This window comes from Vitis vinifera, chromosome 7, assembly GCF_030704535.1.
Source record: "Vitis vinifera cultivar Pinot Noir 40024 chromosome 7, ASM3070453v1".
In the NCBI taxonomy this organism is placed as follows: Eukaryota; Viridiplantae; Streptophyta; class Magnoliopsida; order Vitales; family Vitaceae; genus Vitis; species Vitis vinifera.
Genome location: NC_081811.1, coordinates 27568132 through 27587406, shown reverse-complemented (window position 1 = coordinate 27587406; position 19275 = coordinate 27568132). Strand labels below are relative to the sequence as shown.

General features: G+C 33.9%; 2 protein-coding genes across 4 annotated transcripts; one reads left to right on the top strand and one right to left on the bottom strand.

Annotated features, from left to right (window-relative positions):
• Positions 1-3830: 3830 nt before the first annotated feature.
• LOC100242341 (uncharacterized membrane protein At3g27390) lies at positions 3831-7938 on the bottom strand. Of its 2 annotated transcripts, none has more exons than XM_010654515.3 (10): positions 7776-7938; positions 7613-7708; positions 7376-7484; positions 7056-7245; positions 6846-6979; positions 6137-6425; positions 5935-6041; positions 5637-5808; positions 4472-4920; positions 3831-4161 (listed from the first exon to the last, which is right to left on the bottom strand). In XM_010654515.3, exons 2-10 carry the CDS (start codon positions 7695-7697, stop codon positions 4017-4019), a joined length of 1680 nt encoding a protein of 559 aa, XP_010652817.1. In that variant the 5' UTR covers positions 7698-7708; positions 7776-7938; the 3' UTR covers positions 3831-4016. The 2 variants fall into 2 exon arrangements, with proteins under 2 accessions (XP_010652817.1, XP_002277444.1); XM_002277408.5 differs by having other exon boundaries at positions 7797-7937.
• A 5436-nt stretch (positions 7939-13374) lies between these two features.
• Positions 13375-18366, top strand: LOC100264623 (B3 domain-containing protein Os01g0234100). 2 transcript variants are annotated; one of them, XM_019221122.2, is made up of 8 exons: positions 13375-13570; positions 13677-13873; positions 14171-14251; positions 15626-15657; positions 15962-16124; positions 16211-16417; positions 17234-17342; positions 17443-18366. In XM_019221122.2, the coding sequence occupies exons 2-8, from the start codon at positions 13685-13687 to the stop codon at positions 18186-18188; spliced, it is 1527 nt and encodes a 508-aa protein (XP_019076667.1). In that variant the 5' UTR covers positions 13375-13570; positions 13677-13684; the 3' UTR covers positions 18189-18366. The 2 variants fall into 2 exon arrangements, with proteins under 2 accessions (XP_019076667.1, XP_019076668.1); XM_019221123.2 differs by having other exon boundaries at positions 13378-13570; positions 17452-18366.
• The last annotated feature ends 909 nt before the right edge of the window (positions 18367-19275 follow it).

Below are 19275 nucleotides of genomic sequence, written 5' to 3'. Positions count from 1 at the left end.
TGAAATAACTCATGTCTTTTATATAATGTTTACAAGGCCATCTTCTCTCATAAATTTATTTTTTTTTCACAATTTTTTTTATGAAGAAAATTATTTTTTTACATCAAGTATGTACCAAATATTTCTTAGGTTTAGTAAAATGAGTTTACCCAACAATTATTGTTGTAATTTAAAGTGATCGGAGATATTGTTTGACATTTAAAGAATTATCCAAAAGTTTTGATAATTCAATTCAACAAAAGCCTTGATTTTCCTAATTATTTGAGTCGATTGCAAAAGGTATACTATTTATGCTATCCTTTACCATAAATAAGTAGACATATGGATAAGAGGATCTTCCTCCTTCAATTGTAATCCTATTTTGAATATTCAGGACAAGAAAATTAATTCCTTTCTCAATTTTGTGCCCCACCTTCATGTGGTCTTCTAAGTCAAACTAATCATCCTAAGATGTCTTTATAGTTCACTCTCAATTCTTAATATCGAGGGAGGGTAAGACAGAAAATCAAATCAAATTCTTATTTTATGATAAACACTCCTTATTTGAGTACGTTGATATTAGGAGTCTTTTTAGTTTTTACTACTAACTAACAATGGTGATTTAGTTGGGTCCTATCAGAAATCAACAAGATGAAGAAAAAACAACCAAATGAAATGATAACAATTAACCATGACTCTTAGGTGGTGTTTGTTTTTTTACTTAATTCTAAATAGAACCTTAATGCTTAATAGTGTTAAATATTAGATTGTTTGTTTTTATAGTATTTTATTTCTATTAAGTATTAAAAAGTAAAAAAAACCAATATATTATTTTTTCTATTTAGAAAAAACTACATATTTTGGCTTTTTCTATTTAGTAAAAAGTTTATAATAAGTCATGAAAAAGTAAAAAACAAACAACCTAAATTATAAAACTAAATTACTTTCAGCAAAAAGTAAAAAAAACAAACATCATCTTAGTCTAGAAAATGTCATAGGCACAAGGGAGAGGCATTATTCTTTTGGGATGTAGTGGACTTAAGTTTAATTATCATTACAACCAAAATGGAATTCCATAAGGGAGGGACTCTAGGAATAACTTAATCGTGTTATTGAGCAAAATGAGTGACAAGAAGTATTGAAAGTGGTTTTAACACTCTAGAGCTCTATAAATAGAGATTTTCTTTTTCATGTCAAACATTGATGAGTAACACAAGACTGACTTCAGAGTTTGAGTAATATATCCTCTATTCCTATCTTCCTAGAAGCTAGTATGACTATGAAAAACAATATATGCACTAGTGCCATACACTATCAAGGGTACATATATTCAAACATTATGAGGTATATATATATATATAAGATCTAAACACACTTTATTTCGTTTTCTCTTTCATGTCAAACATCAATGAGTAACAAAAGACTATTTTAAGGATTTGAATAGTAACTCCTATGACTTTACCTTCTTAGAAGTTAGTGTAATATTATGCACTAGTACCATACACTATCGATGGTACATATATTCCAACATCATAAATTATAAAATTTTCACAATACTTTATTTCATTGCATCTTCCACAAGACATATATTCCTTCTTTAATTTTTCTTCCCACTTTATTACCAAGAGATAATCATACATTTGTGTCTTTTCTTTTACATATACACATATTATTGTTAGATTGTTTAAATTTTTTACATGACAAATTGGTTGAGTCAACTAATTCAAGTTGAGTGGGTATCAAAATTGTCTTGGACCAAGCTGATGTAAATACGACCCACTCAAGTCATATCAGACTATATCAATGCTTTAAACCCTATTTTTCAATTTTACGTTTACATTTTAGAGTTAATTTTCAAAAGTGTTTCACACCAAGATCCCCTAAATGCGAAAAACTTTTCTTTGATAAGTTTTGAATCTTTTGATACGACATCTGACCCCATTTTTAAGTCCTTTTTGGTCCATCAGAAGGTTACTCAGTACGCATCTTCATTCGATGGAATCAATCTGACTTGTTATCCACCTTCCTCAACCTTAGGTTTTGGCTAATGCATAGATAGCTAGGTATCAGCCTCTACAACTTTGCATGCCCAAAGAACCACAGCCCACTTTGTACAGTTTCTCAAAGAGACGACAGCTTGATTCTCTCGTCTTTTAAGCTAATCAGCTTAATTTTCTCATGTCTTTGATACAAAGATTACTAGAATGATAATATACAGGTTATCACTTCAAGGTATGTAGATCAGAAATTAGTATATTAATGCAGGCAGCACATTCTTCAGAGATTATCACTAAAGTACAAGTATGCTGGTGGGATGGGTGGAAAAGTTTTTAGGCGGTAGTGTCATGCATTCAAGTTGGGCAAGATGATCGGTATGATAACTATGCCATGGGAGTAGAATGATTCAGACCTCAAGACTAAACTCCCCTCATTCTATGGCACCAGCCTTGGAAAAAGGACAGTACTTATGAATTTATACATGGCCATGGAGAGCGATGGTCTCAATCAAAAACTAGTATGATAAATATATAACATGCCTTCTTCAGAATTCCGATGAAGTATCAGTTTATGAAAACTCTGAAAGGGTTGGCTTCAAGACCCAAAATCAATGCGGATTTTGGGTACCAATGCAGCTGTGAATTCGAGCAGCTGACAGAGCCGTAGGCAACAAGCAAAGGATGATGTTGGCGTGACGCTGCTATTAATTCCCCTTGGATCTGGTGCCTGCCCAACACTCCATTTGTAGTACGGTGCGCCTCACCTTTATTTTGTAAAATGTTGACTTGTCCAGACGTGGTTTCTGGTTCAGTACTACTCTTCCTTCTTCCCCCTCTCCTCCTCGGGTCATCAAAATCTGATCTGGAGGTATGTGCTTGACTTCCCAAAAATATGGTAACTTGACTTACACAAATAGCTGGTGTTTCAAACATGGATTTTCTGGTAAAATGTGAGAACTCGTATTGATTGATATGACAGCATTGCTATTGTTACAGTTGAAATGTTAATAGAACCCAGAAAATGTGGCATGGTGACATAGCGGCTGGTGTGTGTACAACCAGAACTGTTGGTCGTCTCATGAATATATACATAGAATACATGATATGCTGCTATTCAAATTAATAGTTTATTGCATGCCTTCAAAGCTTTGACTCGAAAAATGAGAAAAGACAACTGGGTTTAAAGAATAAAGGGCCTTGGCAGGAAGTTGATTCTTCTTGGGAGTGGTTTTAGCTAATGTCAACTCTTTTGAGCATGTATACATATCCTAACTCTATTAGTGGGTGTATGATTTTTTTTTTTATAAAAGGTTTTCTACTTTAATTTTGTAAATGCATTTTAAAACCGTAAAGTCTATTGGATATAGAGTAAACAATATCTACGTGAAATGGAGTAATGAGTAAATTATAATATCACAAGCCCGCACACAATTTGGTTAGAGGGAGAAGTTTCTGAGACTATACGTGTAGTACGCTTCTCTTAACCATGTGTTCAAGAACACAAAGCCGATCCATCTCGAATTCCCATACATGAATTGTATTTTCTGCCAGCCTAATCCTGCTGAATCAGTTGATGCAATTTCCCCTCAATGCCATGTTGTGGTTACTGGTTTTGACACAGTTTTCTACATTTATAACTGGAACCACTTTCAGGCTATGAGAGTTTGAAGGCCTTGGAAGAATGGTCACGTATCAGTTATACCTGTGTTATATTCCCTTGGTTTTTGGCCTCAGGGGCTTATATCAGATTCAACAGATTGTTGGCTATTGGACTGTGAGAGAACTAGCCAAAGATTAATTGATCATTCAACCAACTGGACAAAATGTTATCATTGTCAGGGCACTACTGGAAGATGAATTTCAATCTCTTCTTGTAAAGGAACAGATTTTTTTTTCTTTAAATTGAACATTGCTACATTGAGTCATCGGTCGAACTCAGGATCAAAAAAACTTATAAATTTACAATGAAGATATGATTCTAACCTGATGGATGTCAGAACCTTAAATAATTTACACGAATTGAAGTTCATCCTACATAAATTAAATAGAGGCAACAGATCTTGCTGAACTGGATCTGATGGTACCGTCCTTCTCAAAAGAATATGCGATCAAAGCCTTCACAACATTGCGAAATTTTCTTCTATATGTGGGTAACTTCGACACACTTCTTACAATTCCTATCATCCTGCCAATGGATTCATTATCAGGAGAGAATACCAAAAAGATGGTTATCTTTCAACATGAAAACCAAAAAAAAAAAAGAGTGTTTCGTCCTCAGAAACAATGAGGGAAAGAAAAAGGTAATGCTTCAAAATGGCTTCCCATTTTCCTTTCCTTTCCCTCATTCTTTCTGAGAAGGAGAGGGAAACAGGAAAGATTAAATAAAAAAATGCACCTAAATTATAGTCAAATATAATAAGGTTCCCTTAAAAGATTAAAAATCAACCATTCCCTTCTTAAATTACTTGCAGGGGTGATGCAGATAGAGTTCATACCTTCTGGTGATGCCCTGGATTTGAGCAGCTCTGAGAGCATCCTCAGGTACAAAACTGCCATTGTTCCAAGACTCCATTCGTTGGGTATTGCCTCCAAAAATAATAAATTTCTCCAAATATCTTATTTCACCCTCTCCAAGTGCTATGACCTTGATCTGTTCTTTAAGGACCATTATAGGTTGAAAGAACCAGTCCATCAATCTGTCCTGGGGTACGTTCAGATTGGTGACTTCAACGCCATCAAGCATCACTAAACCAACCGACCCAGATTTAATGGAGAAGAGGAGATTCTGAAAAAGTGAATAACAAGGCAAACCAACACCAACAATAGCTGCATCATTACTATTCTTCGCACTTAACCATTCGTAGAGGTCATCTGGAGCTATTACATTGGCATCCAGTAGTTCCTTGCCCCTCATTTCACAGCTCCTCATCACATTTTCCCATATCTGTTGTATTTTGTGTAAAACAAAACGAACTTTTTATTCATGTCAAACAACAAAACGCAATGATGACTTGTTAATGAAAATGAAAAATTCAGAGAGATGCTTAGTTCCATTTTGATTCTTCTGTATAGAGTGTTATTGGGATTTAAATCTTGTCATAACTAGCATTACCAATGAGAGAACCGAAACCAGAACCAGCAAAGCTCTTTTCCAACTACATGAAATCAGCAAAGCCATATTCATCAAGATTCAAAATTAGCTAACAAATGCCCCCGGACCTGCCACCAGCCATCTATGAACTTATGCCTGATTCCTGAGAGGCTCCTTGGTGGATACCGTTAACTTTATACACAACCAGTCAATTGATATGGGAACCTACCTTATTAGCAATACTAGGGGATTAATTGCATGCTGCTCCATTAATTCAGTGATAAAACTGGTTTTAGTAAGGCCTTTAAATTGTTCATTTCTACAGATGCTTTGAGTTGAGACATCTTTCTCTTAAGTGGATGGCAACTTCGGCTATATCATTGACAGATTTATATCCACAAAATGGCAAGTGACAGAAGCCAAGAAATGTTGTTCTCTGTATAACATTTCTCTGATCTCTGTCACCTCACTTGCCATAACTGCATCCAATCTCCAAAAAAATCCCAATTGTTTCTATTTTTGGAATGGAATATTTACAGAATCGCCATGAATAGGATATAAGAGCATACCTGGAACACTTGCACTTCTTGCATTGATTCCCTAACTGATCTTGAAGGAGCTAAGCTTGGCACAAGCATTCCTCGTGGTTCCACAGAAATCAAATTGAGTCTGCCTCCAGCCCTAAGACTTGCTCCAACAGAAAGCTCTGATGAGCGAGAGCCTTTCCTTCGGTACCGGGGCCTGGCTGTGAGCAATGGGGTTTCTATGGTCAAAAATGAAAGAAATCAAAAGAAACAGAGCTCTAGCAGCACTATTTTAACAGGCTGATAATGCACATGTTTGAGAATGAAGAGAAAAAATGATGACCTTGGAAGGACAGTCCCTTCTCGGAGATAGAGCCAATCATTTGTGTACTCATCAAATTCTGCAACCATTGCAATGACATAAGCTACACCCTTACAGAAGGATTTTTCCTGCATTGAAATGGAGGCTAAGGGGCTAAGTCCAATTCTAATAAATTGCAAAGTTTATGAGATAATGGGATATTGTTATACAAGTACAATCAAACCTGATAAACTATAACTGCTCCATACAATCCAATGAAAAAACTGGAGAAAATAGCCAGTAAGATGCTCCCAATAACAATAAGAGGCCACATAATGATTGTCAAACCCGCAATAGGAATGCAAGCTGTTTCAAGAAATGGGCCTTCTCGGCTAATGAGATCATGTATGAGTCGATGCCAGCCCTTGAACAACATGTATGGACTCTTTACTATGGCAATTGCAGTATAAAGAGGAATCTCCACAACAAGCCCCAAAATCCCAATAATGATACATCCAGGCACATGAACCAACCTGCCATAGAGCTTCCAATGAGTGATCTCTAAAAGAAATGGCTGCTTTCACAAGGTCCGAGCCACATTCATCTACCCATTATTTTGCATTTTTATAATTGTATGATACATATGTTAGTTTGAACTTCTTAGTTCTTTCCCATAAAAATATTTACCCCCTTTAATTTTTGTTATCAAGAAACTGCGGAAGAGATCAAAGATCTTTTTTTTAAAAAAAGACCTACTTCTTCAATTTTACCAAGAAATTGTTTTGGGTTCAGATTAATGGGAGGTTTCATTGTTGCTAACTTCTTTTTTTTCTTACATTGTTCTCAGTAAGGAAATTAGGGATGATGAAACGATCATATGATTTTTCTTCTTTCCTCTCAATTAGAAAAAATAAAAAGGTTTAGAACTTAAGCACTAACTAAGAGGCCATTACCTAAGAGTGTGAACCTCATCTGAACTAGAGCATTCTCGTCTCTCCTTCAAGAAGGCTGGGTATGAATGGTAGCAGATATCTGCATAGTCTCGAACCACTGTACAACTTCCTCGAATAGTTTCCCATGTTCCATCCTAAGAAAAATGAAAAACCAAAGAGATGGTAGGAAACTAAGACAAGAAGTAAAGAGACCACAATTCGAAATCTTACCACAATGCAGTGCCAGAACCTCTCATTTTCATGTCTGAAGGCCTCAAAGGCCGAAACCCAGGGAGTGAAAAAACCATAGCCCACTCCCACAAGAACACTTCCAGCTATGCTTAGAGCCAGCCATATGGCAAATAAAACTGGCAAAGCAAACAGGAAAGCGACCTTAAGGGGTGCATCAAGTCTATTAGTCCTGCAGTTCATGGAATATTTCATAAGAAATTGAAAACCCCAGAGAAACCAAAGACCTCCAAACTCAAATTCAAGAAACGAAAACAGGGTCATTGAAAGAACTGAAAAGGGTTAGTTGAAGAGGCATTTACTTTACAAGGGTGTAAACTGTCCAGGTAACATGGAAAGGGAAGAGACCAAGAATCACCCCAACATTCCCAATTATTATAATCAGGCCAGCAATAGGACCCACGAGCATACCTGCAACAGGGAATGAAAAATCCATAAAAGCTGAAGAATTAACCCAAAACAATCAAGGGCAAGCATCACAGGTCAAAAACAAGACATGTGCCCCATCATCAAACTGCAAAAGAAAATCTAAAGGAAACCTTTGAGAGCACCCAAAGAGAAGGCAGAGCAGAATGCAAAAATCACATAAACGATCTTCAACCAATCTTTCAAAGTGCTTTCCATATCGACAATAACTACAACACCAACATTAATTAGATTCCACACCCAAAAGAAAATAAGAAGAATCAAAGCCTTCCATACAAATTGTAAGAATTTACAGACAGAGGGAATGAGACGTGAGATGCAAGAAAATGTCCGAAAGGCAGAGCAAGACTCGCAACCCAAACCAAATCAATAATCAGGTGGCTATCTGGAACAAAGAATAATAACAATAAATACACAACAGGACAAACCAACGATGTCATATGATTAAAAAGAAAAATTTTTAAAAATGGTTTTGTTTCTCTGATTTCTTCTTTCGTGATGTTTACATATTGGGCCCACTGTGCAGCCCTCGCGCAGCCCCACCTTCAATGGCTGATTGTGAAGGTTGCAGGGCATCACCATGCACCCAACATCAGAGGATAACATTTATTTCAGAGTACACAGTATCTAACTCTATTATCTAATCCAAACCCAAAATCGTTGGCCCAAAGTGCAGCTGCGGAGCAATACTATGTGTGTTCAAAGTTCAAACTTCAAATTTTAATATAGCCAGTGACCAAAAACTCAAAAGCATGTCGATATCCATGACGTGTGCGTGCATGCATTTGAGAAGTTCTTATGGAAGAAGATCATGGCGTTGACTTTGTGGGGTTTGAATTAATGAAGGCTAAGAATGTTGCCGCCGTTGATGGCGACGAGGTCAGCACGAAAGTTTTGGAACTTTCGCCAAGTCGTCTGCCCTTGGAGGAAGATTGTAACAGAAGCTTTGAGTCTTCTGCAATGCACTCTGCCCATAACCCATGTCTTGGAATAGGAAACAGCTCTTAGGATAAACAACAGCTCATTTGGACGCATGTTTTCCATATTTCGATATAAAGCATTTTTGTCAATGCATTTTTTTTTATTTTCTAAAAATATGTGGATTCTAAAATGAATTTAAAATGTTTTTATTTATTTTTTGTTAGGTGTTTTAGGCAATAATTTAAAAGTTAGAGAAGATCTAAAAAAAAAATTATTCTCTATAGTACATTAGAATACCTTTAGAAAACTTTTCTTTTTCTTTAATTTGAGTTATTAAATAGAATTTTTATTCTTGAAAATAATTAAAATTTGTTTTTAATTGTTTTTGAGAAGCCACCAAACAAGTGAAAGTATTTTTAAAAAATGTTTTTAAAAATGGTATAATACGTGAGCATCATCTTAAAAAAATATCACTTGTTCAATTATAATTATTTGAAATAATTTTTTAAAGCTTAAAAATAGTATTTTGAATGTAAAATACAATAATGAATAATTTTGGAAGTGAGATTTTTATTTATACTCCGATTGATAATAAAATTTAAGAAGTGTTTTTTTTTTATAAAAAAAAAAGTTTTTAGAGTATGTTTGAGGATGATTTTAGAAAACGTTTTTAGTATTTTCAAGGCTTGAATGATTAAAATTTTTAAGTATTAAAAAGATTAAAAGCATTTATTAAAATCACTATCAAATGAGCTTTTAGTAAAATTTAAAAAACACTTTTGAAAATCTAAAAAATCACTGATAGTGTTTTTTGAAAAAACACTTGAGAGGTAATTCTTTTAAAAACAGTTTCACTAAAAGTATGTTTGATAATAATTATAAGAAATATTTATAATATTTTTAATATTTGAATTATGAAAATTTTTAAATATTACAAAAGTTAAAAACACTTCACAGAATCACTATTAAACGAACTCTAAAAATACTTCGAATAAAAACACTATAAAACACACTCATACTTAAACGTTTAAAATATTAAAATTACTTTTATTATAGTAAAAACAATTATAAGGAAAATTGTAGGTAGAAATAGAAAATAATAGGTTGTATACCAAAATTTCATACTATGGCCTTAGTACAGGTACCCCTTTGTTTTCAAATATGTCCAAGTGACATTAGTACTCAAAATAATAAAAAGTGCTTCACATACACATGAAGAGTTTGTTTTGCGGTGATTTTTGAATGGTTAAAAGCATTTTGTTAATGTTTGAAAATGCTTTTCTTAGAAAAATTAAATATTTGATATAAGCACTTATTGATTTATATCCAAATATTAATTATTTATTTATAAAAATTAATGAATGTAATATTTTTTTAAAGTTAAAAAAAAAAAATCTCGTGCATCATAGATGGTACAATATCGTCACATAGTATAAATTTATTTTATATAATTTTCGTATCTGCATTTACTGTTCCATTTGGAAATTATGAATGGAATGTGATGTCTTTTGGTTTAAAAAATGCTCCCTCAGAATTTCAAAATATAATGAATGATATTTTCAATCCCTATACTAATTTCTCCTTAGTATACATTGATGATGTTCTTATATTTTCAAATTCGTTGGAACAACTTTTCAAACACTTAGAAACTTTTCAAAAAATTGTCAAAGAAAATGGTCTTGTTATTTCTACCCCTAAGATCAAATTGTTCCAAACTATGATTAGATTCCTAGGATTTGAAATCTACCAAGGTACTATCAAACCTATCCAAAGGTCAATAGAATTTGGAAGTAAATTCCCTGATGAAATCAAGGACAAAACCCAGCTTCAAAGGTTTTTAGGAAGTCTGAATTATGTTTGAAAGTGCTTTTCTTAGAAAAATTAAATATTTGATATAAGCACTTATTGATTTATATCCAAATATTAATTATTTATTTATAAAAATTAATGAATGTAATATTTTTTTAAAGTTAAAAAAAGTCTCGTGCATCATAGATGGTACAATATCGTCACGTAGTATAAATTTATTTTATATAATTTTCGTATCTGCATTTACTGTTCCATTTGGACATTATGAATGGAATGTGATGCCTTTTGGTTTAAAAAATGCTCCCTCAAAATTTCAAAATGTAATGAATGATATTTTCAATCCCTATACTAATTTCTCCTTAGTATACATTGATGATGTTCTTATATTTTCAAATTCGTTAGAACAACTTTTCAAACACTTAGAAACTTTTCAAAAAATTGTCAAAGAAAATGGTCTTGTTATTTCTGCCCCTAAGATCAAATTGTTCCGAACTATGATTAGATTCCTAGGATTTGAAATCTACCAAGGTACTATCAAACCTATCCAAAGGTCAATAGAATTTGGAAGTAAATTCCCTGATGAAATCAAGGACAAAACCCAACTTCAAAGGTTTTTAGGAAGTCTAAATCATGTGTTAGACTTTTATCCTAACCTTAGAACCACAATCAAACCCTTGTTTGCTAAGCTTAAGAAAACTCCAAAGCCTTGGACACAGGAACACACAGACAATTGCTCATTTTTCCTGTAAAAACTCACGTGAAAGAAAATCAGGGAGAGAATTTGAATCTCCTTTGATAAATTCAATTTCAAAATCAAAGACTCACAAAATAGCCTGCCATCTTGCAAATATTTGTTTTGAAACAATGTTTTTAACATCTTTTTGAAGAATTTCTTTTGTATTTTTGCAATCAACACAAATAAGAAATTTTTTGTTGAAAACATCTTCTTGAAATTTTTGAATGCACAAAACAATAGCTAAAATTTCTTTTTTGATTGTTGAATAATTTTCTTGGGGTCCACTCCATATTCCTGAATGAAATCGAATAATGGAGATTTTGTTTTGAAAATCTTGTTTGAGTATACCACCATATCCTATGTTACAGGCATCTGTCTCTATAATAGGAAAAGTATCAGGGTGAAGGATTCTAGCAACCTACAAAATCAAAGTGTCAGAAAATACACATTCTATAGGATCACAAACAGAAACTATAGAACTTCTCAAACCAAGAGACATAGAAATTTTAAAAAGAGAAAATTTCAAAATACTTCATATAGGAGCCATACAGGTGGCAATCAAACCTTTAACTAGACTAGGGTTAAACAAACTGAGTATCAGGAGACTGACCCCACGCTTTGTGAGTAAGCACTTTGAAAATTTTACATTTTAAATAACAAATATCTGTAGAACTTTCATTCTGAAAGTGAGAAATCTCTACAAAATCTATGTTAACTAGAATAAACTCATAAAATTTTTGAGTTTTATCTAGATTGTTTTGAAGAAAATATTTACTTTTTACAAAAAATTTTGAAAGATCTAGTTTCCCAGAATTTGAGATTTGAAAAGGTTCAAGAACCTGTACCTTCAATATATGGACCTTATCCACATAAGGTTGAATTTGACTTGAAGAGGCCTTTTGAGCAAAAGTTTGTATATGTTCTTAGTTTAAATGAAATTTCAAATTTCAAATTCACTATGTAATTGTTCTTACTTACTGTGCATCATATTCATCTTCTCAACAAAGAAAACATAATTCAAAATGTCAAATTTGTTTGAAAATCTTTGTAGAAGTAGTTCTAGTAAAAGTATGTCCAGAATGGAAAATGATCTCAAAATGGTAGAAGAAAATACTTCAAAATTTGAAAATCAATTGAATGTATCAATTGAAGTTCTTGAAAAATATATCAAAATTTGGGAAATGCCCATACAAGAAAAACATAAAATATATCAAATAGGAAGCTTTAATTTCAGTCTTGTGCATTATAGATGGTACAATATCGTCACGTAGTATAAATTTATTTTATATAATTTTCGTATCTTTTGAGTATTATCGGTATTATGAGAAAATCATATCGATTAACTCAATTATAATGTTTACTAACTTTTTGACTGAATTTTACATATTATTACACTTGAGACCCTTTATTTATCCATAAGCATAATTATCCCAATTTTTATTTGGTTTATTATAAACTTTTTTTATTTTATTTATTGTGTATAAATTTGATTTAAATTATTTTAAATTTACTTGGAATGTATTTTTTATGTTCTCTAATAAGAAACAATATTAAAAATAATTTATATATTTTTATGGTAAAAAATAAATAATATATTTTTATAATATAAAATTTTGTGGAAATCAAATTTAATGATAAAAAAACGAAAAACATTTCCTTTTATTCTATAATGGATTTTTCTATTCTATTAATCACTTTTTTCTTTTTCTTTTTTAAACTTGAAAAGTGGCATCCGATTAAAAGCAACACTTTATATCTCAATAATATTTCCATTTCTCTCAAACTATATTTGGTTTTCAAATAATTCAAGGAAAAATATAAAAAAATAAAAATAAAGCTCATAAATTATTTTTATAGACTATTTCAAACTTATTTTATTTATTTTTACTTTTTGTTATAAAGACAAAATATTTAAAAAAAATACAAGTTTCTAATTATTTTTTATTATATATTTTTTATATTATTTATAAGAAAATCATTTTTCATGTTGGTTCTCGAAATTTAGTAAAAAAAATATTTAAAAAATAATTTTTTTCATATTTGATTATCTTATAAATATATATATATATATATAATCAAATATAATTAAAATTAATAAAAAATTTATTTATTTTTAAATTTTAAATAAATAAAATAAATTTAAAATAATATATAAAAATAATTTTTTATTTTTTTTTTTTCACTATTTTTTTTCCTCCTTATTTTCTTTTATTGCATTTTTCTCTTTTATTTTTTATTTTTGGAAAGATTTATAACCTAGAATTTTTTTCCTTTCTTGATAGTTTTATGGAACTGAATATAACCTAATTTTTTACTTGATTCGAATTAAATTTCATCTATTTAGATTTAGCCAGACACATCTTAAAGCCTAGTAATATGAAGGAAAGTTTTGGGTGGGCCGTGGTTCAGCCATTGTACGCTCCAATCCCAAATTTTCTATCGAACCAAACAGGGAAGCGAGGACGCTGTGACTGGACAACACGTGTGCACCAGGTGGCCCCAATTGGTTGTAAGTTGTAATAAACCCATAAGGGCTTCAGAGTTCAGACAAGCCTTTTATTCACGCACAAAGCACGCCATTTCGGAATCTGAGGATAAAATTTCGGTAATTTGCCCTAATATGACTTCTGTTTTTTTTTTTTTTTCCATTTTTTATGGGGTTTTATTTCAATGCTAATCTGTAATGGGAGACGTGTTCTGATGTGTTGCAGGCTCGGTAATGGGCGTGGATCAAAATGTTGTTAAGCAGGAAGTGGAGGATGAAGTGTTCAGAATGGCGTCGTCTCGGGAGAGCCGAAGGTCCAGGGAAGAAGACGTGACTCTGGCTCAATTGTCCCAGACTGTGCGGACCTTCGCTCCCTCCACGCCGCAGTCACTAACAAAGATCAAGCTCAAGTCTTCTACTCGGGTCTCTCTTTCAGTCTTTCTCTCCGTAACCTGTTTGGTTGCTGAGAAATGTAGGAAAAGAAAAGAAACAATTGAACTTTGGATCTTTTCCCCCACTTTTTTTGGTGGCCGAAGAAATGAAAAACAGAACTCCTCTTAGTGAGCATAATGAAACTGTTCGAGTTAGTTCGACCTAGTTCAAGTTTTTCATTTTCTTTTACTTTCATCGTTTTATCTCAGAAACCAAACGGGGGTATCGATTGACCATCGGTTTTTTCGTTATTAATTGAAAGCTTACGTTTTGGTTCATAATGGGCAGACTAAACAGAAAAAGTGTGTAGAGAAAAAAGAGAAGGGTTTTGGGATCAAGAGGAGGCGTTCGACTTTCAAATTGAAGCACGTGAGACTTCTTCTTGATTTGGTTTAGAAAACTCATTTCCTTAATTTGTTTCTTTGTACTTCTCTCAATATTTGCAAGGACCAGAAGCTGTGTGAGCAGAAATAGAAGATGAGAATTCAACTATAAAACAAAGAATTTGATTTCCAGTTCATCTTCTTGTACAATAGAAATGTTTAGACAATTCTTTCAGAGTCATCCGCATTCCTGGAATGGCATCCATGGTGTTTGAATTTTCAGCCCCTTACCCTGTAGCGCATTCATGAGTTTAGAAACACATTCTTTTGATTTTAGGCATGCTTACATAGTCTTATATGAGTGGAATAAGCATGGTTTGATGGTGATGCTTGAATGAGTTCAAGACTGTCAAATGGGTGTGAAGTTAATGATCAAGGGTTACTTCTGATGACTGTAGAGTGATGCCATCTGCATGCATCAATGGAGGGCAGAAACCACTGCCCACTTCCCTTCTTACAAATCGACCCAAGAAAAAATAAACTAAACAGGAAAAACCCATCCCTACTACTAGGCAGGCCAACCACCAGGAAAGACTGAAACCCAAGCTGCAGTCCTTTGTTCAGTCTTGTCCGCCTGTGGATCCCAATTGAAAATTAGAACAAAGGGAAGTAGAGAATCAGTGGGCAAGAGTAATTTGATGTTGTGTTTGTTTTTATGTGAATTGCTAGCTAAACAATTGGACAAAAGTGATTTGGTGCTCAATTTGTTTTTGGACTTGAGAATCAGTAGCTGTTATGTAGTTAGGTGTTTTTTCTATCTGTTGGTGCTTATATGACTTGGTTGCAAATGGAAAATAAAAAATCTTCTGACTTTCAAAGAGAAATTATATTTGCTTTGGTTATTTCCATTGTAGTTTCTACTAAATCAGTTGCTTGATGAGGTGTTTTCTTGAAAACTTGTTTTTTCATTGTACATTAATCATAACATTTATCTATAGAAACAATTATTTTATGGCATTTTTTGCTTTAAAAGTTATGTGAAACATTCACCATGGCAGCCCCATGGAAAAATTCATTCGCTTGGCCCTGCCTCACTTTCCAATTACGCCCTACACATCCTAGTTTGAAGTAATTCTTGCCAATATCTCCTTCATTGAAATTTGTTGAAGCTCATTGGACTGGTGATTGCTTTTCCCATTTATTTCTCTCTTTATTCTTGTTATTGGCCAGTTTTTCTTGCCTGTTTGGATTAATTGGGACCAAAACCAATGATATGGATATTTCTCTGTTTTATTGCATTTATACTTGCAGTTTGACTTAATCAGTACCATGAGTAATGGCATGGATTTAATAGCATTATTCCTTTTTTTACAAATTTGAGTGCTCTATTAATGGTGAAATTTGATACATTGTTCAACAGGAGGCATCTGATCATTCACCAAAGTCTGCAAGGTTGGTGGAATATCTTCAAAGCATTCTATGTATTGCAATCATGTCCATTCTTTAGGTTGCACCAGTTGTATGGATTGGAGGCCTCAATTCCAAATCCACTGTAGGGCTGGTTGGCTTGCATAACAACTATTTTGGAACTAGATTTAAATACACATCCCATGCCCATAATAACAAATTCACCACGAAATCAAGAATTTTAAATTCCAAGAAATTGAAAATCCAAATCAAGTTCAATCCTGAACAGCCAAACTCAGCAATGGTATATTTATTCTATAACAGTACTATTTCTATGCTTTCTTTACAGCCGTAAACGAAATAAGGCTGCAGTTGATGGCTCATGTACTCCTCTTAAAGCTAAGACATCTGCTCTGATTCGAGCAGAGGAGGTTCAGTCAAATCTGGGCCCTGAATTCCCTAGCTTTGTGAAAGTTTTGGTCAGATCACATGTGTCTAGTTGTTTTTGGATGGTAAGTGCTGTTAAAAACATCTGAATTTGATTGTGGCTAATAGCTATATTGTAGAGCAGTGGTCTTCACCAACTTTGTCGTAGCAGGGGCTTCCTGGGCCATTCTGTGATATGCACCTACCAAAAAAGGATGTTATCATTACTTTGGAAGATGAAAGTGGGGCAGCATGTCAGATTAAATATATCGCAGACAAGACGGGACTAAGTGCTGGGTGGAGACGGTTTTCCATGGATCACAAGTTGCTTGAGGGAGATGTTTTGGTCTTCCATTTAGTTGAGCCAACCTCATTTAAGGTGAGGATTTGAATTACTTGTCGCATCTAGGTTGATATATTTTCTATGTATGATTTTGTTAAATTTGCCATAGATAAAAGCATGACCTAATAGATGTCTAGGATTTCTCTATTGTATGTAGACATATATAGGCTAAGTATAATTTTTCATGTAAAAGTTCATATAGTTTATGTAAGCAGAGTAGCAAATTTAGGGCTAAATTAGGTACTAATTTGGAGTTGAGAAGTTGTTTGGGAAAATATCAAGAACAATTCATGTTGCACTTGAAAAGCCCTAGTACCACTTATTGGGTAATACCACTTGTGTTAGTAGAAGGTTTGATACGATGTGTGCTGGAAAAAGCTCTAATACCATTTGTTCAGCAAGCGAAAGCTTTAAGTCAAACATATTAGAGCAAGAACATAAATTAAAATTATAAATCATTCATATTAAAGGCACAAGAGGATTTAACATGATTCAATCAATTATGCCAACATAATGAGGTACACAAGGTTTTAACTTGCACTATCAATTAGATGAAGATTATTTGGTACAAATGCCTTTACTAAGCATCATCTTGTTTTGGTATGAATGCCGGCCTTGTATTGCAGTTGACTTGTGATGGAGACTGGATTATGAGTAACTCCCTTGTGGAATTTGTTTGACTAGTTAGTTTAACTGTTGCATCTCACTATTTAAGTAAAATGATGGACAAATAAACAGCCCTTTAGAGGGAGGAAAGAAACTGAGAATTTTGGATTTCTTCTTTGGTAATACTGAAAAATTATTAGCGAATTTAGTTATCTATCATCTATATCTAGCTTCTCACTTTTGTAGGTGTATATAATAAGGGCTAATGATTTGACTGAAGTCGATGGTGCTCTTGGCCTTCTAGAACTGGACACTCATACAAAAAATGATGCTGGCAAGCTGGTTGCAGTCTCTGGTAATTCCAATATCACCCATGCATCTCAGAGGACTTGTTTTTTTTAACTTTATTTGTTGTTATTTCCTCCATTTCCCTTGCATTTTATATTTTTAAAAAGTAATTGCAGATCTGGATACAGTTGCTTGTAAAAGTTCAAAGAGGAAGCATTCAAAATCTCTTCCACTGGTTGTTTTCCAAAAGAAGAATAGGAAGACAGGATCAATTCCTAACCTTATGCAGAGAGAACAATCTGAAAATGACAGTGAAGGGAATGGTTCAGAAGTTTTGGAAGGTTCCAAATTCTTTGAGCCTGCAGTTCAATTCAAAGACATAAGTTTTGATAATTTCAACATTTTGGTGGATGGGCTGCTTATTGATTCTGAGCTCCCAGAAGATACTAGAGCGAAGTACTATGAGCTTTGCTGCAGTCAGAATGCATTTCTTCATGAGAAAATTGTCGAGGGCTTAAATTGTAGGTTGATTGCTGAAATTATTTCTCAGACAGTTCAGATTGCTGATGCCCTGAGAGCTTGCAAGCTTACTACTTCTCGGGTTGAGTTTACAAATTGGGAGAGGACTTTGAAAGCCTTTGAGGTTCTGGGCATGAACGTTGGATTTTTACAAGCTCGACTGGACCATCTTGTGAGCCTTGCCTTTGACTCAGAAGGTGCCATGTACTCGAGGCAGTACATGGAGGTCACAATCGAACGAGCTCATGCAGAAGATGAGATGAGAGATCTCGAAGATAAGCTTATGGAACTAAAAGCAGCATCTGAAAGGATGGATGCTGATATAGAGACTCTGAAGGAAGCAGTTGAGAACCATGTAATCAGGTTCCAAGAAGAGATTGTCGCACCCTGGTAACGTGCCATTTGTTATGTTCCAACTCCATATTTTGTATCCCTCGGTTATGGCTGCTTGTGTTTTATAAAACTGCTGACCCCTTACTTTCATGAAAAATGTAGTTGTGCAGAACTGCCATTCTAGGCATGTTGTAATTTCTCAAGGACTTCATTATTAGAAAGAAGTGAAGTTAATCCTATTTATATGGTTCCACATTCCACTCATTTATATTCTTCTTAGGGTTGAATTATTTAAAACTATATTACACACTGAAACAACCCATACCGGGCCTTGACTCATCCTCAGGCTCACATAGGGTCTAATAATCTCCAATTTTATTAGCTCATGCCGGGTTGATTTTTCAACCATTGTTTTTCCGGGCAGCATTGTTGTTTGCCTAACATTTATATGGATGGAAGGAATTATTACTATATTGTATCTCAAAAGTCGCTTCATAAACAATGTATTGCAAATCATGCAATCCAGCGTAAACACAATTTGGGTCCAATTGAGTGAAATAAATTAAGAGCCTAGGGAGATTTGTTATGCACTAGGGCCATTGGGTGCTTATAAAGCTGCTTCAGCATGGGAGCAGAACCAATTATAAAACCTAGATGAACCAGAGTTAATTGCTTGCTTTCCATTTAACATTTGTATGGATATAGTGGGCCATCTGCAATGGGGGATGGTTCCATTTTTAAGTTGCCTGAACCCTAGTGGAGACTCCAGCTTCTGCCTCCCATTAGATAGCCCTTTGCAGTTTGCAGTAGTCAAAAGGCTAATTAAAAAGAGGAATACTCCAAATTCTTACCCTGAGCCATCTGGGACAAGTTTGAAAATGCCAGCAAGATCAGCAACAGCCCCAACCCAAAAACGAAAAGACCAAAAATTTATGGTCAGTTACTCCAAAGAGAGGGCTTTGGGCCCAGCCACGAAAGAGTAAATTGGTGGAGCAGGTACATGTGCATGCTTCAGAGATGCATGCAGGAGGCTCTCCTTTGAAAGGATGGCATCATGGCCATCCAGGTTACACCAAGTTAACTGTCTGACCATTTGAGATGTATAGACCTTGACTGCACCATCCGCTCATTTATGCCACAGATCCAAA

Bases quoted from the DNA above. Each gene is read 5' to 3' on its own strand.
- LOC100242341 (XM_010654515.3), bottom strand. From the start codon at position 7,697: ATGGAAAGCACTTTGAAAGATTGGTTGAAGATCGTTTATGTGATTTTT. The intron at 6,426-6,845 runs GTAATGGCCTCT...GCTCTATGGCAG, and splicing joins GATGAGGTTCACACTCTTAG to GTTGGTTCATGTGCCTGGAT. The intron at 5,809-5,934 runs GTCATCATTTTT...GCTCACAGCCAG, and splicing joins GAAGGGACTGTCCTTCCAAG to GCCCCGGTACCGAAGGAAAG.
- LOC100264623 (XM_019221122.2), top strand. From the start codon at position 13,685: ATGGGCGTGGATCAAAATGTTGTTAAGCAGGAAGTGGAGGATGAAGTG. The intron at 14,252-15,625 runs GTGAGACTTCTT...ATTGTTCAACAG, and splicing joins CGACTTTCAAATTGAAGCAC to GAGGCATCTGATCATTCACC. The intron at 16,418-17,233 runs GTGAGGATTTGA...TCACTTTTGTAG, and splicing joins TTGAGCCAACCTCATTTAAG to GTGTATATAATAAGGGCTAA.